Source organism: Saccopteryx bilineata, chromosome 2 (genome assembly GCF_036850765.1).
Source record: "Saccopteryx bilineata isolate mSacBil1 chromosome 2, mSacBil1_pri_phased_curated, whole genome shotgun sequence".
Taxonomy (NCBI): Eukaryota; Metazoa; Chordata; class Mammalia; order Chiroptera; family Emballonuridae; genus Saccopteryx; species Saccopteryx bilineata.
Window position 1 is genome coordinate 379,125,278 of NC_089491.1, and position 26,828 is coordinate 379,152,105.

Consider the following 26,828-nt stretch of genomic DNA (forward strand, 5'->3'; position numbering starts at 1 on the left):
GATCAGGGAGCCACGGGACCTCAGGAAGGCAGCAAGTTAAGGGAATCCTAGGAAGCCGCCATCTGCCTCCTGCCGTCCCCCTCTCCTCCCGTACACGTTCACACACATGCACATTACGCGTGGTGGCTACCAGTTCTCCGGAAACTTGTTGGGAGAGACAGCCATCCGGATTGTCTGGGAAGCTCTTTTCGAGGTACAAATAGGGAGACTGAGCTCTAGAGATGAACATGACCTTTCCAAGGATCTATTCCCAGAGAAAGTCTTGCTAGGTCCCTCTCGGTCTCAGTGAGTCATCAGCCCGCCGCAGATCCGGGCGCGGTGGGAGCGGGTGGGAGTCCCTTGGAAACAGACCCTGTTCCGGTCCAATCGGACTCAGTATCTGGAGTAGCAAGTGTCCGACGCTGCCCAGTGGCCACTCTAGGGAGGTCACTGTGTCAGTGACACACACACACACACACACCACCACCACCACCACCACCACCACCGCTGTCCCGAAGTCCTGCCCAGAGCAAAAGCTTCAGCAAAGTTCTGTTACTGTCGCCGGGGCACCAGAGTTAGACCCAAAGAGCCTGCGGGCAGGGCTCGGCTGGGGGCGGGCCGGGGCGGAGCGCGGGGCGGAGGAGGCCCCGGCGCCCGCTGCGTCCCAGCCTGGGTCGGACCCGCTCTCCTTCCTCGCTGCGGCGCCTCAGCCCCATGGACACCCTGTGCGGCTCCGGGGAGCTCGGCTCCAAGTTCTGGGTAAGGACGTGTCCCGGGACGGAGGGCGCGCACCGACGGGCCCGGAGAGGCACCGGGGAGGTCATGTGACGACGGGACGGGGCCGGTCTGACCTCGCCGCCCAGAGCCGGGTCCCTCGCGGCATCTGGGACCTGCCCCGCCCTTCCCGCCAAATGGAGGAGCTGAGGGCTCGAGGCACTGGGCTGCCCCGGGCACAGGGGGTGGTGTCCGGGAATCAGAAGTTGCCCCTGCTTGCTGCCTTGCCCCGGTCCCTCTCTGGGGCTGACCACGAAAGGGGCATTTCCTCCTTAGCTACGGTCCTGATGACTCTGGATTAGGGCTCGGTTGAGCACACGGACACCTGCCCTGTGGCCCAGGGCATCCAGAGCTGTTGTTTAACCAGGTACTTCAGGAGGTTGGCTCCTCTTGCTGGACTCTGCCCTCCTCGGAGAGGGTTCCTGCCACCTTCTTTTCTGGGGGCCAGAGCAACAGAAGAACAGGTGGTCCTCACGGCCCTGGCCCCAGGAGGGAGAGACAGACCTCACTCTGGAGGCGGGTCCCCAGAATTCCCTGGTCCAACTGCCTCCCATACAGACCGGGAAAGGGAGGCCCAGAGAGAGGAAGGGACTTGTCCAAGGGCACCTAGTTAGAGGACAGCAGAGCTGCAATAGGAAAGCGGACCTTTTGACTGATACACTAGCCCTGTTTCTAAGACATCAGGGTGCTTTTCAGGCCCCTGACTCGGGTCTCCCAGCGCAGCTCAGGTGCATTCACTGGAGATAGCCGGAGAACTTTTCTGCAGCTTTCAAAGCCTACTCACAGAGGCTCCTTGATCTTCACTGCAGCTCTGGGAGGCTACTGGTCCTGTGTCTCCATTTCACAGGTGAGCTCGGATTTAAAGGGCTTATGTGGAGTCCTCCAGGAAATCCCCAGCAAAGACTGGTCCCAAACCCAGGGACTCTGGGTCTCAGTCTCTAAACCTTTAACTGCATTTCGAGTATTTGTATATATACGCCTAGTGTGTGTGCTATTCGTGGGTGTGTGCTTGTGTGGGTGTGTGTATGTACATAAGCTCTTGTGTATACAGTTAGGAACCCTGCTCATGGGCTGTGTTTGGAATGGGCTGTGGGGGTTGCATGGATTTTTGGAACTTGGGGCAATGGAGCACTTGTAAAAAAAGCATCTTTGGAGAATCTCTCTTTTTCTCTGGATCATTAGAGGATTGATCAGAAATGCTGTAACTTTTCTGGAGCTGCCCAGCCCCATGTGAACACCATCTGTCATCTAGCTTGGACTGGTCACTTGTCACCAGGGTCTGGAGATTGCAACCGCGGCTCATGAGTATACAGTTGACCCTTGAGCATTGCAGAAGCTAGGGGTGCTGACCACCCATGTAGTTGAAAATCTGTGCATAACTTCAGTCTGCCTTCCAAATACATGAATTCCCAACCACCAGTTGATCCTCAGACAATGTGGATTTGAACTGCACCACTCAGTGGAACTGAGTGGGTCAACTGGAAATAACCCATATATAAGTGGACCCATGAAGTTCAATCCCATGTTTTTCTAGGTCAACTGTATTTCCTTTTACACTTGAGCCTGGCTAGTGTGGCTGTGGTATGGTCATGATGTCACACTATACCATAAGCAGAGGGCTTACAAATCAAGGAGAGCAGATGTGTCCAAGCCTCAAGAGCAAGGGCCCCCTGTTCCTGGGTGAAAAGGTGACCCTGAGAGCTTACGACTGTACAGAGACAGGCTTTGAGGAACTTGGAACTGGGATACTCAGGATTCCTTTCTTGTTCCAAGCTGAAAGATCCTTTGGTTCTACCCTTCCATGATATTGAAGAACTCAAGAATGTCAGAGCTTGGGATCTTGGTGCAGCTAGCCCAGCCCCACATTGTAGAGCTGTGGAAACTGAGGGCCAGGCTGGGAATGAACTTGTCATGGTCATACTACAATCAGTGTTCTGGACTGGGAAGGAGGGACCTTGGGATGTTCTTCCAACTTTGTCCTTGCTTGACTGTGCTCCATTGGGCTTCTGGGTCCACTTGTCCCTGAACTTTCTGTGGCTCATGAGATGTATATATCACCTCTGAGGACCTCAGGATTCATGGGAGTCAGTGCATCTATATCAGGTCTGAGGAATGTGGTCCATGTGGGGTCTGCTTGGATATCTCAAAGGACAAGAGAAGTGACCACTGTTTGTCACCCCAGTGAGGACCACCAATCATCTTCTTGGTTCCTGAGAGTTGTTCCAGCCTGTACTCAGCGTGGCGCTGACTGGGGGTGGGATAGGGAGGAAACAGGAAGCTTCCCAGCTCATCCTTGGAAGGTTTGCACAGCTGAGACAAGGGAGCCTCAGCTCCCGTTGTTACCTTAACAGCCTGGAACTCTGGGCGACTCATTTGTGCCGGACTAGCTTGTCTTTTGTTTGTGTTGTGTATTATTCAGGTAGACTTGCCCCGGATCTTTTATCTTAGGGGCTTGTGGGTGACCTGCCTTGTGGGAAGTACCGTATTTCCCCATGTGTAAGACGCACTTTTTTTAAAAAAATTTGGGGTCTAAAAACTGGGTGCGTCTTACACAGTGGTTGTAGATTTTTCTACTTGGATTTCCCGCTTTTTTTGTGCTTGTTTTTGTGCTCATTGTTGAAGACAGTGACTCGTCATCAGACACAAGTGAGGACAAACTAATGGAGTTTTGACTGTGCTGAGGAGTTGTATGAATTTTATGATGAATAAAACTTGAGTTCAATAACTTTATGTAATACATTTTTTTTCAAATTTTGGGCTCTAAAATTAAGGTGCATCTTATACATGGGATCATCTTATACATGGGGAAATACAGTAGTTCAGGGCAGCCAGGAAGTTCCTAAGCCAAGAGTTAAAAGGTGGGAGCAGGGATAGGCATGGTTCAGGCCCCTGGGAGCACTTGTTTACTCTACCAGGTATTTTCACTATCTTAGCCTCCCAGCCTCCGTTTTTTCCCCCTGAGAAATGGGGAAATAACCTATCTCCTAACCACCTCAGAAGATTCTTGTGGAGATAAACGAGATAGGGGATGTGAAATGATATTGAGAACTAAAAACCTCTCTATGGCTGACAGGTTGTGATATTCCTGGGGCGAGGAGTGAAGAGGAACGAGTTAGAAAGGGGTGTGAGATCTGGCAAGGTCGACCAGAAGGGGGCTGGCTGGGCTGTTGAGTCAGGGGCTCCCTTTCTAGCTGTTTACTGGGAATTTTGTGGCTAAATCCATCATCTTCAGCCCCAGATGAATCTGAGGGTAGCAGACTTGAAGGGCCTATGACCCTTGGACATGTGCAGACACACACCAGGTACTGGATGAATCATTTATCTTTTTTTTTTTAATCTTTCTCTCACCTCTACCTACTTTGGGGCAGATACCAACATCTCTTGAGAGTGCCTTGGGAATTTACACAGAAATAAATTCCAAAAGAATAAACTATGACCAAACTGCCCAGAGCCTATAAAGCCAGAGAAGCCTCTAAAACAAAGGAGGTAGGGTGTTCCTTCACTGTACCCTGTGGTCCCTTACCTGGAGGACTGCTCTCTGCTCTGAGCAGGACCCAGGTAATGAAGACATGCATGAAGAAGGCCTGGTCGGAGAAGGGCCTGGGGCTGTTTACCTGCAGGAGGTCTTGGCCTATTTGCAGAATCAGCCTTGATCTGATGGCCCCAGGAAGCTCCTGGGAGGCTGATGATGACTCAGAAACCTGAAGGTTCTGACCAGGAGGCTGTCCAAAGATGAGAACGACTGCCTGAGAAAGAGCGAGCTTCCCCGTCACTGGGGGTGTGCAAGCGCATGGTTAGTGACCGCTTGGTGGGGATGGTGGAGAGAGGATTCAAGCAGTGGTGGGATTCAAATAATTTAACAACTGGTTCTCTGCCCTAATGACCGTTTTAAGTATAACAAAATGATGTACTGAAGCCTGACCTGTGGTGGTGCAGTGGATAAAGCGTCGACCTGGAAATGCTGAGGTTGCCGGTTCGAAACCCTGGGCTTGCCTGGTCAAGGCACATATGGGAGTTGATGCTTCCAGCTCCTCCCCCCTTCTCTCTCTCTGTCTCTCCTCTCTCTCTCTCTCTCTATCTCTGTCTCTCCCTCTCCTCTCTAAAATGAATAAATAAAAAAAATGATGTACTGAAAGGTAGTCTATTATTTCATGCATTTAATAAATAAGAATAATAAAAGAGGTACACAAAACTAGGTTATGTTATAAGAAAGTTTTAAAATGGAATTGAAAAAATATTAAATAATACTCATAATATCTCAGGGGAATTTGGGTGGAACACAAAGCTGAAACAATTGACAGCTTGTCACCCCCTGGTTGTTTGGCACCTTTTTTCTTTAGGTTATATTTGTTTACTGAAGTAACAAACGCGAAGAAATTAAAGTGCAGTATTTCATCAAAGGTAGAATGAGTTTTATGAAATGAATAAATAAATATTACAAGCATAATTTCGTTAAATATTTTTCCCCTATGGATGGAATGAACATGACTATGGGCGCTTAGAATACACTGTTGAACGGATGAACGTCAAAAAAGAGCAAGGGGGCCTAACCTGTGGTGGCGCAGTGGATAAAGCGTCGACCTGGAAATGCTGAGGTTGCCGGTTCGAAACCCTGGGCTTGCCTGGTCAAGGCACATATGGGAGTTGATGCTTCCAGCTCTTCTCCCTCTTCTTTCTCTCTGTCTCTCCTCTCTCTCTCTCTGTCTCTCCCTCTCCTCTCTAAAATGAATAAATTAAAAAAAAAGAGCAAGGAATGTAAATTTGTAATTTCCACATTGGGCAGCTGCCCAGGTGCCCACCTTAGAGAGAACCCTGATTACAAGTGCCGTTTTAACAATGAGTTCACTGAACTCAACAAAAAATTAGGTATCTGTTCTGCTGAACAGGTATGAACCAGCTGAATCCCACCAGTGGATCCAAGTCAAGGCAGGAGTTGGGGTCCCACCCTGAAATTCTGTGACCAAGCAGGTAGAGGGAAGACATGGCCGATGAGGGGTTGGTGGGTCCCTCTGCTGAGATTTCCAGGCCTCCCTTTCCCTGGCATTCTCCCCACTTTAGGTCCGGAGTTTACCTAGTAGCAGCTTTTGGGAGAGGCTTGTGGGTCTGTCACTGGTCAGGTGCCCGCACCTTCACTGTTCCCTTGACTGTTTACCCACCCTAGGGAATGAATGGCAAAGCCCTAGTCCCTCCGAGGCTCAGCTCCCTGTGTCCCCTGCTCTGTTCCAGATAGTCTCTATCTGCCACTCACTAGCTGTGTGACTTTGGGCCAATCGCTGTCTCTGGGCTCCAGCTGAATTTAGGTGGGCTCTGGGGCCCCCTTCAGGTCTAGCCACCCATTGCTGACTCTGGGACTCTGAGACAAGGCTGGGGAAGGGGTGGGGGGAGGGATATGGCAAGGCCGTGATTAGGGTCCTCTGACCTTTCCAGCTCCGGGATGTCACAGTCTTCCCAGGCTCTTCCTCCGGGTTGCTGCCTAGCCTGAGTAGGTGGCTGCCGGAACTTATGAGTAATGGACAAGACTTTGATTTCAATGTACTTTGACTCTCAAATAAAGACGGTGACATGCAAAGCTGTGGGAAGCTGGCAGTGACAGGGCCCCTGTGGTAGCCAGGTGAGCACCAACGCCTCCCCCTCAGGAGCCAGTCACCCCTGCCAGGCCGGGGCCCCCAGAATCTCCTGCCTCCATCCCAGCTGGGGGAAGGAGCAAAGTGGGTGCTGGATGGCTTTAACCTCTGAGCTCCTGGCCCCTGGTGGGAGGGTTTGGTCCCTGAGGACCCCAGGCTGGCTTCTTTCTACCCTGCTGCTGCTCCCTCACTAAGAAAAGGAAGTGAGTCAGGGAAGTAGCATTTGGCAGGGACTTGGCCAAGTCTGTCTGCTGTCCCCCAGTCAGAGGAATGATCTTGGAGTACCAGGCCAGGCCCCAGGGAGGGAGGTCCCCACGGGGACTGCCTGCTGGCCCACCCAGGAGACAGAGTCAGAGTCCCTGGGCTATATCCACCCAACCCAGTGGGACTGTCTCTGGGGCAACAGGTGGAGTCGAATCCCTGAGAAGGAGTGAGACTTGGGTGTGCACTGCTGGGTGACTGGGCCTTTCCCCTCCCCCACCGGGGCTGGTTCCCACGGTGGGGGGTGGTACTGGGGGAGGGGACTAATTGGGGCTTAACCCTCAGATTGAATTTCTCCTCCTAACTGGATATTCAGGTTTCTAGTCCAACGGCTCCCAGAACCCCAGCTAGCCTGTTACTGTGTGAGGGCAGCCCCTTCCCTCAGCTCTGTGAGAAGAACCTAAGCGGGGAGGTGATTGGGGGCGGGGTGATTGGGGGCGGGGCATGAGGCTGAAAGGGGATTTCTCATGTTTCAGGTGATCTGGACAGGTGTGTCCTATCCCCTAGGCAGGATGCTATGCTGCAGCCCTACGGGGTATAAAGTACCATAGAACCCCATGGTTCTGGGTGAGGACTCTGGAGCTAGACTGCCCGAGTTCGAGTCCTGGTGTCAGCCCATGTGAACTAGGGCCGATCACTTGGCAGCCGTTGGTCTCAGCTGTTGTGAACGTTAAAGGATGATCCTGGAACACAGTGGTGCTCCAATACCAAAGTTGTGGGCTGGCACTGCTTTCTTCAGAAATGGCCAGCCCAGCCAGTCCTGTGAGCCGTAGACCGGCCCTACACTGCCAGGTTTTACTGCCCAACCCCTGGCCCTTCCAGACCGCAGTGCAGCCCCGTAGGTCAGTGTGAACGGGGATCAGGCTGGTCCTTGCCCTTTCTGCCCCTCCATTTCAGCTGAGATAAATGAACTGGTCGGTTGATCCCTTCTCCCCCTTCTCCCCAGCCCAGGGGATTAAGGAAGTAATTGCTCTTCTGATGACAGAGGCTGTCGACAAGTCTGGGTGAGAAGGGGCTGGGAAGTCCCTGACAGAGCTGTGGCCCAGCTGGGGGGAAGGGCTCTAGCGTTCTCACTTCCAGTTGTCCCCTGCTTGGGTCTCTAAGATCTTCCGCGTCAGCACCCATGAAGGGGCCCCTGCCGTGCAGTCCATTCTGGGCACCAGACCTTATCAGGTCCATCCAGCTGTTTAATTGTGTTATTAAGGAAGCTGTGGTTATTGTGGGAACTGTGTGGGTGACAACTGTGAGGTGAGAGAAGGGAGTGGGGGGACATAAGGTCAGAGAGGTGGGGGAGAAAGATAATCGGTCTTGAGGGCCACGTGGGGACTTGGGCTTTTACTCCCAGTGAAATGGGGAGTCCTTGGCAGCTTTGAACCTGAGCAGTAACATGGTAGCATGGTCGGGCTTAGGTTTCATAAAGATGGGCCTCTAGCGGCTGTGCAGGAAAAGACAGTCAGGGCACTTGGGGGCAGGGGCAGGAAGACCCCTGCGGGGGCTATGGCAATAATCCAGGTGGGAAAGAGGGACAGAGTGAAGGGGTAGGATTCTGGATACATCAAGGAGAACCAGATGAAGTTGCCTTTTTATAGATAAGAACAGTCAAATTTAGCGTTCTCATCTAGTTCAGCCTGATCATTTGAAGGTGGAGTGATCAGGGTTTGCTGGAGGGTTGGATGTGGGGTGTGAGAGAAGGAGAAGAAATAAGGATGATGCTACCTGACCAGGTGGTGGCAAAGGGGATAAAACATTGGCCTGGGATGCTGAGGACCCAGGTTCAAAACCCCAAGGTTGCCGGCTTAAGTGTGGCTCACCAGCTTGAGCATGGGGTTGCCGGCTTGAGTGTGGTATCATAGATATGACCCCATGGTCGCTGGCTTCAGCCCAAAGGTCGCTGGCTTGAGTAAGGGGTCACTGGATCAGCTGGAGCCCCCTGGTCAAGGCATATATGAGAAAGCAATCAATGAGCAGTGATGCTTCTTATCTCTCTCCCTTCCTGTCTATCTCTCTCACAAAACAAAAGAAAGAAAGAAAGCAGGATGACACCAAGGATTCTGTCCTGGGAGAAGGAAAGGGTTGCCGTCCATCAGGGTGGACAGCTGGGGAGTGGGGATGGGCAGGAGTTCAGCTCTGTTGCGCATGCAGGATGCGTCCCACTGACATCCCAGTTCTGAAGTCGGTAGTCTAGGGACATAGGCATAGATAGGTACCCCCTGCCTTCTGGAGAGGGCTTTGCCAGCTGAGACATGCTGATCTGAAGAAAAGGAGCCCAGGCTGCACCTCCCCATGGGTCTAAGCAGCCAGTTGAGTCCTCAAGATCTCTTGATTGTTGCCACAGTGCAGGTTATCTATGCAACCGAAACAAAGTCCCAACAGCCTCTTGCTCCACCACCTGCTTTCCCAAGTGTCGCCCTGTTTGAGTCAAGACATGCTGCTGTCATTCTCTCCCTCGTGGGGAGCTGCCCAGGATGCTGTCATGACTCCCAGTATGACTCATGTGGAGACCAAGCGAGCTGAGAGAGCTTGCCCACAGTTCAAAGGTGGCAACCCACACGGGGTCTTCGGCACTGGGGTCTGGTTCTTCTTGTGGCCCCTCCCCACCTGCCTCAAAGAGCCATACCGCTGACTGTACATGTGTGCAGGGGTTCCCTTTCATGCCCTTGAACTTGGGTTCCCTTGTCAATCAATGCAGAGATCATTTCTGGGCTCGTCGTGAGTAACTGGCACTGTGCTGGGGGTTGGAGTATGTGGGGCAGGAGGGAAAAGGAGTAAGATGAAGCCTGGCATCTGTCCTCAGGGCTCACATTTCTGTCGGAGAGAGGATGTGTCCACAGGTCCCAACAAGGGGGCACGGTGTGGGGAGAAACCCCAGTTTGGCATCACAAGACGGCCTGGGTACCTGTGCCAGACCCCTGCTGCCTGGTGTCTTTGGACCTGTTACCACAGCAGGTGGAGCCTGCTTTCTTTTCCGCAAGCTGGGTCTAACACTCTTCCTCCAATCTACTTCTGGAAATTGTTCTGAATCGACCAGCCAGTTAATGACCACCTAAGTGCTGTAATAAAGTGCCACTAAACATAAGGGGCCTTTATCACTCTCAGGGACTAGTCACCAAGGCCATACAAGATAAAGCAAGGAAAAGCCTCTCCAGAGGTGAGGCCCAGGCTGGGCCCACAGAGGTGGGACGTGCACTGCAGGCTGGGAGACTTTACCGTGGGAGGTAAGGGTGGCCTTGGACAGGCGCCGGGATGGCAACTGAGGAGCTGGGGACTTGGAGAGTAGCGGGGTGGAAAGTAGTGAGTGGAAACAATAGACTTGGAAGTCAGTAGGTAGATGAGGCTAGGTGAGATCTCTGAAGGGTGAGACCAGGTGGAGTAGACGGAGAAGAGGAAAGGGCTGAGCCCTGGGGCACTCCGATGCCACCAGTGGGGACCAGCCAAGAAACTCAGAAAGGAAGACCAAGGAAGAAGGGAAAGACCAGGAGAGAGTGGACAGGGATCTGGGCCCTTAGGGCATGAACAGGAAGCGACCGGAACCCCATGGAAATTGTTCGGGAAGATGAGGGACTGTTCGAGGAGGGTGGCCAAGAGGGACCGAGAGGGAGATGTCATTCTCTCATTGTTACCCCTGAACAAACCAAGGCCCAGAGAGGTGAAGATTTAGTATCTTGCCCAAGATCACACAGCTTGAAAGGAGTAAGAACCATTTGTATTGAGCTTTGAAATGAGCAGATATATACATGGTCAAAAAGTCTAAACTTTGAATAATTTAACACAAGGTCCATGGTGTTTCTCCACTGAAAGGATGAGGAAGCTCAAGAGAATGGGATCTAAGAGAGGTACAGCCTCACCTTCCAAAGCAAAAGAAAATAGTGATTATCAAATAATGGTCAATCAGATAATCATAGTAAAAACAAACTGAGCCTGACCTGTGGTGGCGCAGAGGATAAAGTGTTGACCTGGAATGCTGAGGTCGCCCGTTGAAAACCCTGCACTTGTCTGGTCAGGGCACATATGGGAGTTGATGCTTCCTGCTCCTCCCCCCTTCTCTCTCTCTCTCTCTCTCTCTCTCTCTCTCTCTCCCTCCCTCCCTCTCTCTCTCTCACACACACACTCTCTCTCTCTTCTCTAAAGTGAATAAATAAAAAAATAATTTAATTAAATTAAATTTTAAAAAAGAAGCAAATTGATTAAGTTATGCAAGTCGATGCCAGGAGAAAGCACCTTTGAACATGTTCACCTCTGGAAAGTGAAACTAAGGTGAGCAGTGAGGAGATGGGGTACCATTTTCTTTTTCACAGTTTGACTTTTTCAATTATGTGCCTGTCTAACTGACAAAAATAAAAATGGTAATTATTTAGTTTTACAATTTGAAGATAGGGGTTTAGCCGTTGTTAACAATTGTCTCTAAGAGGATGAGATTGTGGGTGTTGGTTGTTGTTTTTTTTAATTATTTTTATTTTCTGAGCTTTCCGTAAAGAACAGCCAATTCTTTGCAAGAAGGGAAAAAGGGTTCGTTGATTGTTGGTCTTGGAGGAAACAATATCAGTAAAATATGTGTGTGAATGTATCCCCCCGTCTCTTTCCAAAAAAGTTCTTAATGCCTGACCAGGCGGTGGCGCAGTGGATAGAGCATTGGACTGGGATGCGGAGGACCCAGGTTCGAGACCCCGAGGTCACCAGTTTTAGCACGGGCTCATCTGCTTTGAGCAAAAGCTCACCAGCTTGAACCCCAGGTCGCTGGCTTGAGCAAGGGGTTACTCGGTCTGCTGAAGGCCCACGGTCAAGGCACATATGAGAAAGCAATCAATGAACAACTAAGGTGTCGCAACGAAAAACTGATGCTTCTCATCTCTCTCCATTCCTGTCTGTCTGTCCCTATCTGACTCTCTCTCTCTGTCTCTGTAAAAGAAAGAAAGAAAGAAAGAAAGAAAGAAAGAAAGAAAGAAAGAAAGGACCCAAATTGTGTAATGTGATCAAGAATCTGGGCTCAGAGCACAAAAGCCAAACAGGATCATTTCAACAATAACAAAACAAAACAAAAAAATTCAAAAAAGTTCTTAAGTGGAGTTATAGTCAAAAACAAGAGGAGGCGCTCTTGTCTGGACTCCTTGGGTCCCCAGGACACCAGGCTTTGGTGCTAGAACCAGGATGGTCCCACGCAAACCGAGATGGCTGGTCACCGCAGGCTTGGTCATTTACAAGGCTCTCTCTCCTCCCATCGCTCCTCTGAGCCCACACACACCCAGTGGCCTCCTCCATTTTAAAGGAGAGGCACGAAATCTCTGGGAAGCTCTCTGTCCCTTCTGGGGAGAGGCTTAGAGAGGATGTGGGCTCTTCAACTATGGGCATATATTATTTTGATAAAATAAAAAGAGTTAATTTTAAAAAGAATAGAAATCTAGAATGACAGAAAGCAGACGACTGGCTGCCCAGGCAGGATGGGTTGTAAAGGCAGAAGGAACTCATGCAGTGACGGAAGTAGTCTCTCTTTTTATTGTGGCAGAAGTCCTGCAGGTGTGCACAACTTGTCAAAGCCCTTGGGGTGTGCACTTGAAGTGGGTGCTGTTATTTATTTAACTTATACTGCAGTCGAGAGAGACAAAGAATATGAGGAAATGGGGACAACCACGACCCCCTACAAGAGCTCAAGCTTGGGAAAACACCTGTTCCTTTGCACACTTACCCTCTCATCTTCACACACCTTCGGACCCCGTCGCACCTGGAGTGTCTCTTTGGAGCAGCCACTTCCCTTGAAGGAGAGCCCAATTCTGCAGAAGGCGGCCACAGCCCTGAATTGTTCCCTCTGTCCCCAGGACTCCAATCTGTCCGTGCACACCGACAACCCGGACCTCACCCCCTGCTTCCAGAACTCCCTGCTGGCCTGGGTCCCCTGCATCTACCTGTGGGCCGCCCTGCCCTGCTACCTGTTCTACCTGCAATACCACCGCCAGGGCTATATCGTCCTCTCCCACCTCTCCAGGCTCAAGACGGTCAGGGGCTCGGGGCTGTCCATGGGTGGAGCTGGGACCTGGACCTCGTGCACTGGGAGGGGGGGGTCTCTTTTTAATTAGTTCCTTCCCCCACCCTCAGAGGCAAGACAGGGTTCCCCAGCCTCACCACCCGACACTGGGGCCATGGCAGCTTGCTAACTGGGCTGCAGCCAACTGAGATATTCCCTGTTGGGGGGGGGGGGGGATGTGTGCAAGCAAATCTTCCATCAGGGCTCTCCCACCCTGAGAAGCTTCCAGCCAGTGCCCAGCCCGGCCCTTAGGGCCAGGCCCAGACAGGTCTGGTAGCTTCAGGGGCAAGAAGCAGTTGTTTCTTCCTCTGGGGATGGACACTCCAACATGTGCCCTGTTTGTAGGCCTTGGGTGTCCTGCTGTGGTGCGTCTCCTGGACTGACCTCTTCTACTCCTTCCATGGCCTGGTCCACGGCTGGGCCCCTGCCCCCATCTTCTTTGTCACCCCCTTGGTGGTGGGGATCACCATGGTCAGTGTGGGACCCTGGAGCTGAGTGAGGGGAGGGTCTCCAGTGGGTTGTGGGATTGTGATGGGGGAACCATGGCTCTGAGAAAGCGGGACAACTTACCAATGGGAAGAGGATGCGGGTGACCTCCCAAACATCTGGCCACGTGGGATGGGGAGGAACGGAGGCAATTCCAGATGTGGGTGCTCTGGCCCAGCTTCCCCGGCCCTCCCTGCACAGTTGCTGGCCACCCTGCTGATCCAGTATGAGCGGCTGCGGGGGGTGCAGTCCTCGGGGGTCCTCATCGTCTTCTGGTTCCTGTGTGTGGTCTGCGGGATCATCCCCTTTCGCTCCAAGATCCTTTCAGCGATGACAGAGGTGAGGGGAAAGAGAGCCACCTGCCTGGTTGGCCCTGCCTGGGGGTGACCTCAGAGCTCAAGGTCACTGCTGGGTTCCAGGTTCCCTCCCTCTGCCCCTCCCCAGCTCCCAGGACCTCCTCTGCAGTCCAGTCCTCTTTGTGTTGTTCTCTGCTTGTTGTATCTCTGCTGGGAAGCTGACTGGGGCCGGGGGTGGGGGTGGGGGGGTGGTGCATGGGCTTGCGCGCGCGCGCGTGTGTGTGTGTGTGTGTGTGTGTGTGTGGCCATTGTGGGATATTCAGGTGCAGAGGGCTGTTCTGTTGCCACCACCAACTGCAATGTCTGACGGGTTGTTGGCCCATGTCTGTGTAATGAACCCACGTTTGCAGACATGCATGAATTGTCTGGCTTACCATGATCTCGTTCTCCTCTTTGTTCCCACCTTCCTCAGTTTCTGGCCTTCCTCTTGATCTGTGGTGGTGCTGATGGTGGGTGGTAGGAATACTGGGGATCAACCTAGCACCTCCCCATTTCTTTGTCTCAAGGGGAGGCAGTCAAATATATTCATAAGAGCACAAGCTTGGAATAATCCACTTAGTCTCTGTGTGACCTTGGGCAAATTCCTTAGCCTTCTGGAGCCTCATTTCCTCAGCTGCAAACCGGGAGTCAAAGGCTTCCTACCTTGTAGGGGCGACAAGGAGGGTTGGACAAGGTGATGTCGGTGAGGTGCTTGGCACAAAGTCTGACACGGGGCACATCCTCACTCAACAGTGCCCCCCTGGTGACCCCTCCCCTCTCTCAGAGGAGCCTGACGCTCTGCTGCTTCTCCCCGTTGTCCCCCCAGGGCAAGATCTTGGACCCCTTCCGTTTCACCACCTTCTACATCTACTTTGCCCTGGTGCTCTTTTCCCTCATCCTGTCCTGCTTCCGGGAGAAACCACCATTCTTCTCGCCAAAGAATGTCGACCCTGTGAGTGTTCATGGAGGCGGGGTGGGTGGGGAGGTTCCAGGCCCAGCCCTCAGCCGGACTCACCAGCCTTCTCCGTCCCTCCCAGTCCCTCCCAGTCCCTTCCAGTCCCTCCCATCCCCAGGCCATCTCCACGACAGGTCGCCTGGTTTTGGAGCTGGCGGTCCAGGGGGCCTTCTCCCTTTACCCCGCCCTGAGAGGGTGATGGGCGTTCCTGATTCCCCCGTTCCACTCTCACCTTCTAGAACCCCTGCCCGGAGGCTGAAGCTGGCTTCCTCTCTCGCCTGTCTTTCTGGTGGTTCACAAAGTGAGTTGGCTCTTCCTCCAGCCTGGGCCGGAGGGAGGGTCTGGGAGGTAAGGGGTAAGAGAAGGGAAGGGAGCAGGCCGGAAGTTCAGGGACCTGAACAGCTGGGCCTGGCTGGCGCCTCTACTCCAGCCCCTGCTCCGGCAGCCGGCCGTGGGACAGCAGAGGATGTTTGGGCAGAGGCCAGGTCCACCCCAGCCCCACTCCCAGGCCCGGCCCGGCCCGGCCCTGCACCTGACAGGTGGCGAGGACAGGCTCAGGGGCGAGAAGAAAACGTAATTACTCTAAGCTCTTCTGCCATCTCCTTGGCCACCCCTCAGAGCGGCTTGAACAGGATAATTGTGTCTGTGACCTGGGTGACAGCTCAGTAGCCGTGCTGCCGTGAAGCAGGTCCCAGCCTGGATTTCATCCCCAGGACCCATGGGTCAATCAGAAAGAGAGAGAGAAGGGGAACTTGGGGAGGGAGGCCGCGACCTCCGGCCTGCTCACTGTGGCAATGAAGGAGACACCTCCCGTGACCACAGCCCCCTAGGGAGAGCCTCCTTTCTGCGGTCCTTGGTCCTGGCTTCAGGCTGCTCAACTCTGACCCTGAGTGGGGCCGTCTGCCTGTCCCAGGTTGGCCATCCACGGCTATCGGCGCCCCCTGGAGGAGCGGGACCTCTGGTCCCTGAACAAGGAGGACCGCTCCGAGACGGTGGTGCAGAGGCTGCTGGAGGCCTGGAAGCAGCAGCAGAAGCAGGCAGCAGAGTGAGGCTCTCCCCGTCCCCACACCCGTCCCCACACCCGTCCGCCCAGCCCCTTCCCGCACCCGGGACTCCTGCAGGGGAGGCAGCTAGACCTGGGATGGTTACAGGGCTGGGGCAGGGGGAGGGGGTCCTGAAGTGGGACACGCAGGCCTGGGCGGGGCCAGCTCTCCCCAGCTCTGCTCAGGCCAGAGAGTGGCTGCCCCTTCCATGGCATTCATTCTACCCAGACATGGCCCTGAGCACAGAGAGTAATGCCATCTCCGGCAGCTCCGTAATGTACATTCTGTTACCCCCTTGTTAAAGAGGGGGGCACAGGCCTGACCTGTGGTGGCGCAGTGGATAAAGCGTCGACCTGGAAATGCTGAGGTCACCGGTTCAAAACCCTGGGCTTGCCTGGTCAAGGCACATATGGGAGTTGATGCTTCCAGCTCCTCCCCCCTTCTCTCTCTGTCTCTCCTCTCTCTGTCTCTCCCTCTCCTCTATAAAATGAATAATAATAAAAAAATAATAATAAAATAAAAAATAAAAAAAAAATTTTTTTAAAAAGAGGGGGCACAGATTTAATGACACGCCCAAAGTCCCCTTGTTGGTGGTGGCAGAGCTGGAATCCACAGCCAGCTGCCTGGCTTCGCTGCTCTTACCACTGCCCCATCCTGCCTGACTTGAAGAGAAGATTCCAGGGACTTCCCTCAGCAGGGGCAGGGCCAGCGAAGAAGGCAGAGGCCAGCCCCTCCATTTCATCCCTCCTCTTCCTGTCAAGAAACGCATCTCTGGCCACCTGCCCAGCCAGGAGAGCTGGGGCCCTGAGTCCTCCCAGCCTACCCACTTCTGACCCTGGGACTGAGCCCCCCAACAACAGCCCGTAGCCCAGGACTTCAGTGCTTGTTCAGTTAGGAGCCCCTGATTACCAGCTGGCTGTCAGGAGAGCCAGGGACTTGGATTGGTCAGCAGTGTCTCGACTCCATGCCTTGGGGCATCTAGGTAGCCCTGTGGCCCCCCCCCAGTCTTCCTGGGCACTTTTTCTCTGGCCCTCCATGTCACCTCTACACCCTCTCTGCTCAGCTCCCCAGTGACAAGCCCACTAGCCTTCCCTGCCCGTGTGTCTTTTCCCTCCTAGCACCCTCCCCGGGGAAGCAGCAGCAAGTGAGAGGCTGGGCACTGCTCGGATAGAGTCCTCAGGTGGCAGTTAGGGTACCACTCACATACTCTCTAGCTAGCTCCTGAAGGCAGTCTCTTGGGGAATTACTAGAAAGTCATGTTGTCCATCCCCCTTCCCAGTCCTGAGAGACAAGAAAGCCGCTCCCCTCCCCTTCCTACTCATCTCAGGCACTCGGCTTCCTGCGGCCCATTCCTACCCACTGCTTCCTCCTCCCCGACCAGACGCAGAGCCTCAGCGGCATCCGGGAGGACGGTCTCCGGTGAGGATGAGGAGCTGCTAGGGGCCCGGCCCAGAGCCCGGGAGCCCTCCTTCCTGAAGACACTGCTGGCCACCTTTGGCCCCGGCTACCTCATTAGCTCATGCTTCATGCTGGTCCAGGACCTGCTCGCCTTCGTCAACCCGCAGCTGCTCAGGTCTTTCCACGCTCCCTCTTCCTGCAGCCCTTCCCTGGGCGGGGGCGGCGGCCACTGTCCCTGAGAGCTGCGTCTAGAGGAAGGGACATGTAGTGAAAGGAGCCCAGGCCAGGAACCGGAGGGGCTCTCCCCACTTTCTGCGTGCCCTTCGGCAGTGGCAATGACTCTGCACCTCAGTTTCTTTGTTCATATCCAACCCACAATAGTTGCCACGTATATATACTATCTGCCAGGCTCTCTGGTGGATACAGTCAAGAACGTTCTCTCTTGAACTCTTACAGAGGTGTCCCTATTCCCATTTTACAAACAAGGAAGCAGGAAAACTCAATTTAAAAAGAAAGTGAGAAAGCAGAAACTCAGAGAGGTGAAGTGACTTGCCCTAGGGCACACAGCTCATAAAGATGGATTTGATTCCAGGACGCTGAGCTCTCCAGCTGCAGCGTTCTTTCCAGAGGATAGGCTCTATCTTCTGTCACATGAGTGGCTTGGGACTTGAAGGAGCTCTCAAATGAGGGGGTGGGAAGGAGCAAAGCCTAGCAGCTGAGCCCTCAACCCCTTGCTCCTCCGTTCATGCGTTCATTTAATCAATGAATATTTATTGAGCCCCAGCATATGGGATGGTGCCAGATGCTAGGGATACAGAGATCAACAAGCTATGGTCTTAATGTCCGGTGGGAGAAACCAATGTGTTCCAGAAGGCGAAACCATTCCAACACAGCACGACCAGAGGTGTACTCAGGTGTCAGGGAAGCCCCAGCGGGGGCTACGGAAGCTGCTTGGGAAGGAGCAGGGTGCGTTTGCCAGCCAGAGAGGTTAGCAAATCTGGAAGAACAAAAAGGGGTTAGTTAACCAGGTGAGGAAGGAGAGGGAGGTGCAGCCTAGGCAAAGTCACAAAAGCCTGAGACAGCATGACTCAGGAACTCCTGGCATTTCTGAATGCAGGAATGCTGGAGGATAGCGTGACCCGGGGGAGGGGCAGAAAAATGAAGGGACAGGGGTGAAGGTGGGGGGGGGGGGGTGTCTAAGGAAAAGATCTGCAGCCCTGGAGGGACATCTGGTTTGCATTTTGGAAGGATCCCCTGCCAGTGGTGTGGGGGTATAGGTAGGACAGAAGGCCAGTTGGAAGCAAGCCAAGCAGGGTAGATGAAAGCCCAGGAAGACAGGCTGGAGATGGGAGGACTGCGTTCTGACCTGTATGACTAGAGGCAGCGGGATCTTTTCCTGAGATGATTAACTCCCTGGCAAGGAAGGGTACTGGGCAAGGTGGCGAGTTGAGTCTTGGCCACAGGGGCCTCAAGGGGCTGCTGGGTCCTCCAAGGTGAGACTGCCAGCTAGCTGGGGACGGCATTTTCAGAGCCATTGGAGGAAGCCCAGGTCTCCTATCCGTGGCCGAACTTTGCCGTGTAGAGGCCCCAGACAGAGCCCCAGGGAAGTCGGGCAGGTAGGGCAGCTATGGGGTCAGCAGCATCCTGGGGTGGAGGCCAGAGAGGGAGACTGCTCCCAAGGGAAGGTGTGACCTCCGGGGAAGCAAGGTGGCCCATTTCACAGAGCCCGAGGAAGGCAATGTGGAGTTTGTTCCTGACTTTGCCAAGAACAGAGATGGGGACAGAGGGAAAGGCCCTAAGAACAGGTGGTCTGCAGTGGAGAGGGGCCACAGAGGTCTAGAAACGTCCTGTAAAGATATTTTTATTGCCTGGGGCCGCTGTCACAAATGACCTCAAACTGGGCAACTGACAACAGAAATGTATTTTCTCACAGTTCTGGAGGCCAGAAGGCTGAAATCAAGATGTCGGTGGGGTTGGGTCCATCGGGTTCTGAATGAGAATCTATTCTCTGCCTCGTAGCTTCTAGTGGTTGCTGGCACGCCTTGGCATTCCCAAGGTTGTAGACACATCACTCCTATCTCTGCCTCCGTCTTTGCACGGCCTTCTCCTGTGTGTGCCTGCACGTGCCTCGTGTCTCTGCAAGTCTCCCTCTCCTGTCTCCTATAAGGACACCAGTTATTGGATTAGAGCCCACCCTGGTGACCTCATCTTAACTTAACTTTGATGGATTACATCCGCAAAGACATATTTCCAAAGAAGGTCAAATTCACAGGTGACCAGGGGGTAGGGCTTGAATGTGTCTTTTTGGAGGACACATTCAACCCCTAGAAGGAGAGGCCTAGCTATGACGATGGAGGTAGCTCCCTATGGTCAAGGGGAGGTGGGCCCCAACATGGAAGAGTATTGGTCACATCAAAAGGAGAAGATAGGCCCTGGCCAGTTGGCTCAGTGGTAGAGCATCGGCCTGGCGTGTGGGGGACCCGGGTTCGATTCCCGGCCAGGGCACATAGGAGAAGCGCCCATCTGCTTCTCCACCCCCACCCCCTCCTTCCTCTCTGTCTCTCTCTTCCCCTCCCGCAGCCAAGGCTCCATTGGAGCAAGGATGGCCCGAGCGCTGAGGATGGCTCTATGGCCTCTGCCTCAGGCGCTAGAGTGGCTCTGGTCGCGGCAGAGCGATGCCCCGGAGGGGCAGAGCATCGCCCCCCTGGTGGGCAGAGCATCGCCCCTGGTGGGCGTGCCAGGTGGATCCCGGTCGGGCGCATGCGGGAGTCTGTCTGACTGTCTCTCCCCGTTTCCAGCTTCAGAAAAATACAAAAAAAAAAAAAAAGGAGAAGATAGAGAGCTTCCAGCAGAGATGAAGCTGCTGGAGACCAGGAGACAGGAGAGCAATGCTGGAGCATGGCCCGGAGGAGCTGGGTGGGGTCCAGGGCTTGGGGGACAGGATTGGGCTTGGAAATCTGGAGGGACACCTCTCCTGAGGCAGGAGAAAGGGAAGAGGCCAGTGTTGGGAGGAAAGCTTTGGTTGGTGGGGAGTTCCCAGCGGGTGAGTTAAGTGGGAAGACTCCCGTGGATAGCTGTTGAGAGGGGAGGAGAGTGGGTGCGGTCAGAAGCTCAGAGAAGAGAAATGAAGAGGGCTATGGAGGAGGAGGCGGGGAGGGCCCTGGAGAAGGTCACCGGGTAGCACTGGGACCAGCTGAGGTTGGAGAGGATGGATTTGAGGGGCAAGAGTCTAGGCGGTCATGCGATAGGCTCTGAGCGCTCAGCAGCCCAGCAGGAGGCACAGAAAAGTCAAATCAAGGAACACGTGGCATTACTTCCTGCCATGTGGTCCAACCAGGCAAGAAAGGAAGGCAGGTGAGGATGGTGGAGAGAGTGATGGAAGGAAGAAAGGGGCAGCTGGGGCCAAGGTAAGTGGGAAAGGAGGTGAAGGGAGGAGGGAGCAAGGATGGAGGGTCATGATCTTGAGCAGCATCAGGCTGAGTCTCTCTGGTCTAGGTAATGGGGAGGAGGGCCAGCACCCCCACCTGGGAGGCTTCAGAGGAAGGGACAGAGTGAAGGCTGAGGGTGGAAGGGGAGGGTAGGAGGAACAGCCTGGGGAGCCCCCCCCCCCCACTCATGCCTCTCTCCTGCCCTCACAGCATCCTGATCAGATTTATTTCAAACCCCACGGCCCCCAACTGGTGGGGCTTCCTGGTGGCCGGGCTGATGTTCGTGTGCTCCGTGATGCAGACTCTGATCTTGCACCAATATTACCACTGCATCTTTGCGATGGGGTTGAGGGTTCGCACGGGGATCATAGGGGTCATCTACAGGAAGGTCAGTGGGAGCAGGGCGTGGGGGGGGCGCTGGAGAGGCTGGCCCTGGGAAGCTCTGGAGAACCTCATGGGCCCAGTTCATCACCTGTGGTCTACCTGCAGGCTCTGGTCATCACCAATTCAGTCAAACGTGAGTCCGCTGTGGGAGAAATGGTCAACCTCATGTCAGTGGATGCCCAGCGCTTCATGGACCTGGCGCCGTTCCTCAACCTGCTATGGTCAGGACCTCTGCAGATCATCCTGGCGCTCTACTTCCTCTGGCAGGTGACTCTCAAACCCTGACCTCTGGCCCTTTCCTCTGACCTTGACCTTGCTGAGCAAGGGAACGAGGGTTAGTCTGGGTCAGCGGAAGGGCTGCATAATGGACAAAAGAGTTTCTCTGGGTATGGGGGTGGGAGTGAGGACTCCAAGGATGCTGGTGTCTGCAAACAAGTCTTTCCAGCCTGAGTCATTATCCTTCTCTCAGATCCCAGGGGAAGAAAGAAGGACTAGGAGTCAGAGTGTATGACTGCCACTGTCTCTCTGTGTTTGCCCTCCTGTGTGTCTGGACACTCCTCTGTGCCTGCCTGTTTGTACCCATCTGCTGTTATTATCTGATGGCCGGCTGCTTCTGCAGGTGTTTTTGTCATTTGGACTTTCTCTGTACGTCCACTTTTTGCTGTCTGTCTAGCTAACCATCATCTATTGCTTCCTGTCCGTCTCCACATTTCAGAGCAATAGGCCTCGGTCTGTTGGGTCCTGTCGAGGTACACGCTTTGGCTCCCTGTCTTATCTGTCCACCTGTGCCTCTTCAGAACCTGGGCCCCTCCGTTCTGGCTGGACTCGCTCTCATGGTCTTGCTGATCCCCCTCAATGGAGTTGTGGCCATGAAGATGCGTGCTTTCCAGGTGGGTGCTCTCACAGGTGCAGTTTCTGCCCGAAGCCCCTGACCAGGTGCCTGGGGAAGGGCGTTCACTGACCCGGGGCCCCTCATTCTTTCATTCACTGACCCGGGGCCCCTCCATTCTTTCATTCACTGACCCGGGGCCCCTCCATTCTTTCATTCACTGACCCGGGGCCCCTCCATTCTTTCATTCACTGACCCGGGGCCCCTCCATTCTTTCATTCACTGACTGTGTATGGCTACAAGCCACTTCCACCAACCTTAGCTCTCTCTGTGCTCACAGTAACCCCGAGAGGGTTTTAGAAACATTCTTATTTTGCAGCTGAGGAGCTGAGGCCCAGAAAGATGATGACAGTCCAGAATCAGCCAGAGTGGGGACTTGAAACCCCACCTTCTGATCTCATGAAAGTTTCTCCTGCCACACTGTGCTGAGTGTGGATAGCCATTCAGTCCTTTATCTGCAAACATTTATTGAAGTCTTAAGTAGCCTTCAGCTGCACGTAGAATAAATGACAAAGTGCCTAGGACCACCCACCAGGCCCCTGCTCACCTTGCAAGCCCTCACCCCCTGAGGTATGGCCAAATTTCAGCCAGTCTGAACCTAACTTTTCTCCAAAGCACTGAGCTCTGCATACCTCTGGGCCACCATACACACTGTTCCCTGGAAGAGTCTTCCCTTCCTCGCTGCCCAGCTCCTGCTCTTCGCCCACCTCCCAACATAAACTCTGATTTCCCAGACTCACAGAATCCTGTTGTTTCCCTTTAGAGTACACGTACTAATTTATCAAGCATTTATTTAGGCAATTGTTTGCTTCCTTCCTGCCGGCTGGGGCCTTGTTTGAGTTATTCACCATTATTGCCCCACGTCTAGCATGTGGCCTGGCACAGAGTGGCACTCAGTAAATAGGGGCTGAATGAATACATTTATTTGGTGCACCCTGGATTAGGGTCAGGAGGCCGGCAGCCTGATTGGGGAAGCACCCTGGAGAGGAGAGGAGGGGAGGAAAGGGAGGAAAGGGAAGGGGAAGGGAGGGGAGAGGAAGAAAGGGGAAGGGAGGGGAGAGGAGGGGAGGGGAGGGGAGGGGAGGGGAGGGGAGGATCCTGTGGACAGGATCCCTGTGGCACAAAAGGGAAGGACAAGGTGCCTTAGAGACCCAGGGGAGGGGCAGAGGATGCTGCCTGGGAGGGACCCTGACTCGGGCGCTGAGGTTGGAGCTGGATTTCGTCTGGAGGAGAGGGGAGGCTGGGCTGGGCTGGGCTAGGCCTTCCAGGCTGAGGTGCGGCCCAGGCTCGGTGGGGAGGCCGGAGGAGGAACGTGAGGGGCCCAGCGCAGCCAGCCGTGTGTGCTAGTGCGGGGGAGGCGGGGAGGCGTGCACAAGTCCCTGGGGAGGAGGCGCGGGAGGGGAGGGGAGGGGAGGGGAGGGGAGCGCGCCACCGCCACTCTTCCCGCAGGTCGAACAAATGAAGTTCAAGGACTCGCGCATCAAGCTGATGAGCGAGATCCTGGGCGGCATCAAGGTGCTGAAGCTGTACGCCTGGGAGCCCAGCTTTGTGCAGCAGGTGGAGGGCATCCGGCAGAGCGAGCTGCGGCTGCTGCGCCAGGCGGCCTACCTCCACGCCATATCCACCTTCATCTGGGTCTGCACCCCCTTCCTGGTGAGGCTCGCCAGCCGGCTGGGGCTGGCCTCCCACCGCCCACCTGGGCAGCCCAGGCCTCTTTGCCCCATAGACTCCACCCTGATACCCCACCCCGCTGCCTAGGTGACCCTCATCACCCTCGGGGTGTACGTGTCCGTGGACCCGAACAACGTGTTGGATGCCGAGAAGGCCTTTGTGTCCGTGTCCCTGTTCAACATCTTAAAGAACCCCCTCAGCATACTGCCACACCTACTCAGTGGCCTGACCCAGGTAACCCCGGCGGGGCTGGGGATTCTGCTGGGGTGAGGGCAGGTTGTTGGGGTCACATAGTGTCAGGGCATAAGCCAGGAGAGTTACGGGAATCAGGAGAAGGCCATCTGGCATTACGAAGAATTGTTCGAAGTTGAATGAAGTCACTAGAGTCAGGGGTCATTTTGGGTCAGCGGAGGTCGGGTGGGGTCCCTGGAAACGAATTCTGGAGACAATTTACTCTTACCAACCTGGACTCTGCCTTTGGTAGTGGGAGCCAGGGGTGACTCGCTCATAGGAGGGGCCCCCGAATCGGTGTCTGGGCCTTCGGGGGGGGGGGGCCTGGCCATGCCCAGGAAGTTGGGGCCGAGCATGTGTAAAGGAGTGAGGGGGGAGTGGAGGGGAATAGAAGAAGCTTGACCTCCAGGGCTGTCTCACGCCCTCCTGCAGACCAGCGTGTCTCTGAAACGGATCCAGCATTTCCTGAGCCAGGATGAACTTGACCCCCAGTGTGTGGAGAGAAAGACCATCGCCCCAGGTCCAGACACCCCTCCCCGGGGGCTCTTGCAGCAGCCCCTGCTCAGGAAAATTCCTGTTCCAGGCTTTTTAACTTTTCTCTTGGGATGCCTTTTCTACTTCCTCTTTCATATCTTTAACTCTATGCCCGCCGGCACCCTCTTTGGCTCTCTGCTCTCCCCTCCTCTCCTCTCCCCTCCCCTCCTCTTCCCTCCCCTCTTCTCCTCCCCTCCTTCACTTCCCTCCCCTCCCCTCCCCTCCCCTCCTCTCCCTTCCCCTCCCCTCCTTCCCGTCCCTCCCCTCCTCTCCTCTCCTCTCCTCTCCTCTCCCCTCCCCCCTCCTCTCCCCTCCCCTCTTCTCCTCTCCTCTCCCCTCCTCTCCTCTCCCCTCTCCTCCCCTCTCCTCTTCTCCTTCATCCCTCCCCATGCCTCCCCACTCTTCTTCCTTCCCTAGGGCTTCCCTTACCCAATCCCAGGACTTCCCATCCCCTGTGTCCCAAGCTCCCCTGCTTTCTCCCCTTGGCCCCTTCCCCAGGACTCCCATATCTCTCCCTCCCAACTTTCCCCAGGGATTCTCTCCCCCTTGCCCTGGGCCCCCCTGACCCTGTATACCTTGACCTTCCCAGGCTATGCAGTCATCATAGACAATGGCACCTTCACCTGGGCCCAGGACCTGCCCCCCACCCTGCACAGGTACCAGCTTCTCCCATCCCCTTTTAGCTGCCTAAAGGGGACCTAAGTTCAGATCAACAGCAAAACCCACCCCCGACCTTACCCCCCAGCCTTTGGCCTGGCAAGCAGGAAGCGCCCCAATCGCCAGGGTGGTGTCTGGAAGGGAGAAGGGCTTCGTCTCCAGGTGGCAGGTTGGGAATCAAAAGCCTGATTTTTGTCTTTGACTGGGCTTCTGGTCTCCCAGCTTAGACATCCTGGTGCCAAAAGGGGCACTGGTGGCCGTGGTAGGACCCGTGGGCTGTGGAAAGTCCTCTCTGGTGTCTGCCCTTCTGGGAGAGATGGAGAAGCTGGAAGGCAAGGTGTACGTGAAGGTGAGACGCATCGGGACTCCTGGGAAGGGGAGTTTGGCGAGCCCCCACGTAACTGTGGCGTTCTCCCGTGGCCAGGGCTCCGTGGCCTACGTGCCCCAGCAGGCCTGGATCCAGAACTGCACTCTGCAGGAAAACGTGCTGTTCGGCAAAGCCCTGGACCCCAAGCGCTACCAGCGGGCGCTGGAGGCCTGTGCCCTGCTGGCCGACCTGGAGGTGCTGCCTGGTGGGGACAAGACAGAGATTGGAGAGAAGGTACATGGTCCCCTCGCACCCTCCGGGACCTCAACCCAGCTGAGGTCCATATGTGCACTCATTCATCACTCACAGGTTTCTCTAATATCATGCCTAGCTCTGTGCTAGGTGTTGGGGAAACAGCTGAGGAAGAAGAGCTCATCCTTCATCTATCCATCTATGCATTCATTCATCAGATTTTATCACACACACACACCTGTATCCCAGGCAATGTTATACAGTAGTGAATATACCAGTCTAAAATCTCTCCCTTCCTATAGCTTACATTCTAGTAAGGGAAAGAGATGATAAACAAGATGAGTTAAGTCAAATATGTAATATGTCAGGTATGTGCTAAGGGGTAAAGCAGGGGTCCCCAAACTACGGCCCGTGGGCCACATGCGGCCCCCTGAGGCCATTTATCCGGCCCCCGCCGCACTTCCGGAAGGGGCACCTCTTTATTGGTGGTCAGTGAGAGAGCACAGGATGCATCCTGTGTGCTGTATGTGGTGGTGCCACACAGCGCAGCGATGCAGGACGCACGCGTCAGGGCTCCGGAAGCGCGTTATATCACTTGTTACAGCTAGCATTGACAAATATGGAACCAGACACTGACCATCTCATTAGCCAAAAGCAGGCCCATAGTTCCCATTGAAATACTGGTCAGTTTGTTGATTTAAATTTACCTGTTCTTTATTTTAAATATTGTATTTGTTCCTGTTTTGGTTTTTTACTTTAAAATAAGATATGTGCAGTGTGCTTAGGGATTTGTTCATAGTTTTTTTATAGTCCGGCCCTCCAACGGTCTGAGGGACAGTGAACTGGCCCCCTGTGTAAAAAGTTTGGGGACCCCTGGGGTAAAGAATGAAGCAGGGAAGGGGTACAGGAGTATGTTCGGGGCTGTATCGTTTGGGTACCTTGGGAAAGCCGCACTGAGGACTGGAAACCTGAGCAAAGGGAGGGAGTGGGCCAGGTCTGGGGACAGGGAGCCCTGTCTGGGGGAAAGGCCTTACAGGCAGAGGGAGCGGCAGGTGCCGAGTCTCTGAGGCAGGAGTGTGATTTGGAGCGTTTAAGGACCAGCAAGGAGGCCTGTGTGGCTGAAGTGGAGTGAGCAGGGTAAGGGAGAGGAGCTTAGGCCAGTGAGGTTTCCAGGCAGCCGTTCCACATATTACCTTGCAGGCCACTGTGACTTCTACCAAGCGGGCTGGAAAGCCTTTGAAGGTGTAAGCCGAGGAATGTGGGGTTAGGAAGGGGTGCGGAGGGTACAGGGGTGCTGCAGAGTCTTGAAGACTTTGCTTCAGGTTTTGGCATTTACCCTAAAAACCCTGGGAAATCAGTAAAAGGTTTTGTATTTTATCTTATTTGTTTTTAATTGTTGCAACATGTACATAACAAGATTTACCCCTCGTCACCGTTGGTAGATGTGCAGGTCGGCAGTGTTAAAGTACATTCACATCGTTTTACAACCATCCATCTCCAGAGCTCTTTTCCTCTTGCAAAACGAACACTGTGTACCTATTAAATAATAGTTCCCCGTCTCCTCTTTCTCTGCCTCTTGGCAACCACCATTCTACTTCCTGTCT

General features: G+C 54.3%; 1 protein-coding gene across 2 annotated transcripts in view; it reads left to right on the forward strand.

The window, feature by feature from the left end:
- The first annotated feature begins 573 nt into the window (after window positions 1-573).
- The window catches only part of ABCC3 (ATP binding cassette subfamily C member 3), a 47,921-nt gene continuing 21,666 nt past the window's right edge, over window positions 574-26,828 (forward strand). Inside the window, exons 1-17 of one of the 2 annotated variants that reach the window (XM_066263963.1) lie at window positions 574-738; window positions 12,449-12,625; window positions 13,000-13,125; window positions 13,342-13,479; window positions 14,302-14,427; window positions 14,670-14,731; window positions 15,344-15,475; window positions 16,801-17,046; window positions 20,510-20,687; window positions 20,789-20,950; window positions 21,481-21,573; window positions 23,022-23,225; window positions 23,331-23,477; window positions 23,907-23,994; window positions 24,598-24,664; window positions 24,888-25,014; window positions 25,090-25,266. In XM_066263963.1, coding sequence (XP_066120060.1) covers window positions 694-738; window positions 12,449-12,625; window positions 13,000-13,125; window positions 13,342-13,479; window positions 14,302-14,427; window positions 14,670-14,731; window positions 15,344-15,475; window positions 16,801-17,046; window positions 20,510-20,687; window positions 20,789-20,950; window positions 21,481-21,573; window positions 23,022-23,225; window positions 23,331-23,477; window positions 23,907-23,994; window positions 24,598-24,664; window positions 24,888-25,014; window positions 25,090-25,266 — 2,295 coding nt within the window. In that variant the 5' untranslated portion in view covers window positions 574-693. The remainder of the gene's footprint in view (window positions 739-12,448; window positions 12,626-12,999; window positions 13,126-13,341; window positions 13,480-14,301; window positions 14,428-14,669; window positions 14,732-15,343; window positions 15,476-16,800; window positions 17,047-20,509; window positions 20,688-20,788; window positions 20,951-21,480; window positions 21,574-23,021; window positions 23,226-23,330; window positions 23,478-23,906; window positions 23,995-24,597; window positions 24,665-24,887; window positions 25,015-25,089; window positions 25,267-26,828) is intronic. The other variant, XM_066263964.1, reaches the window with a different exon arrangement.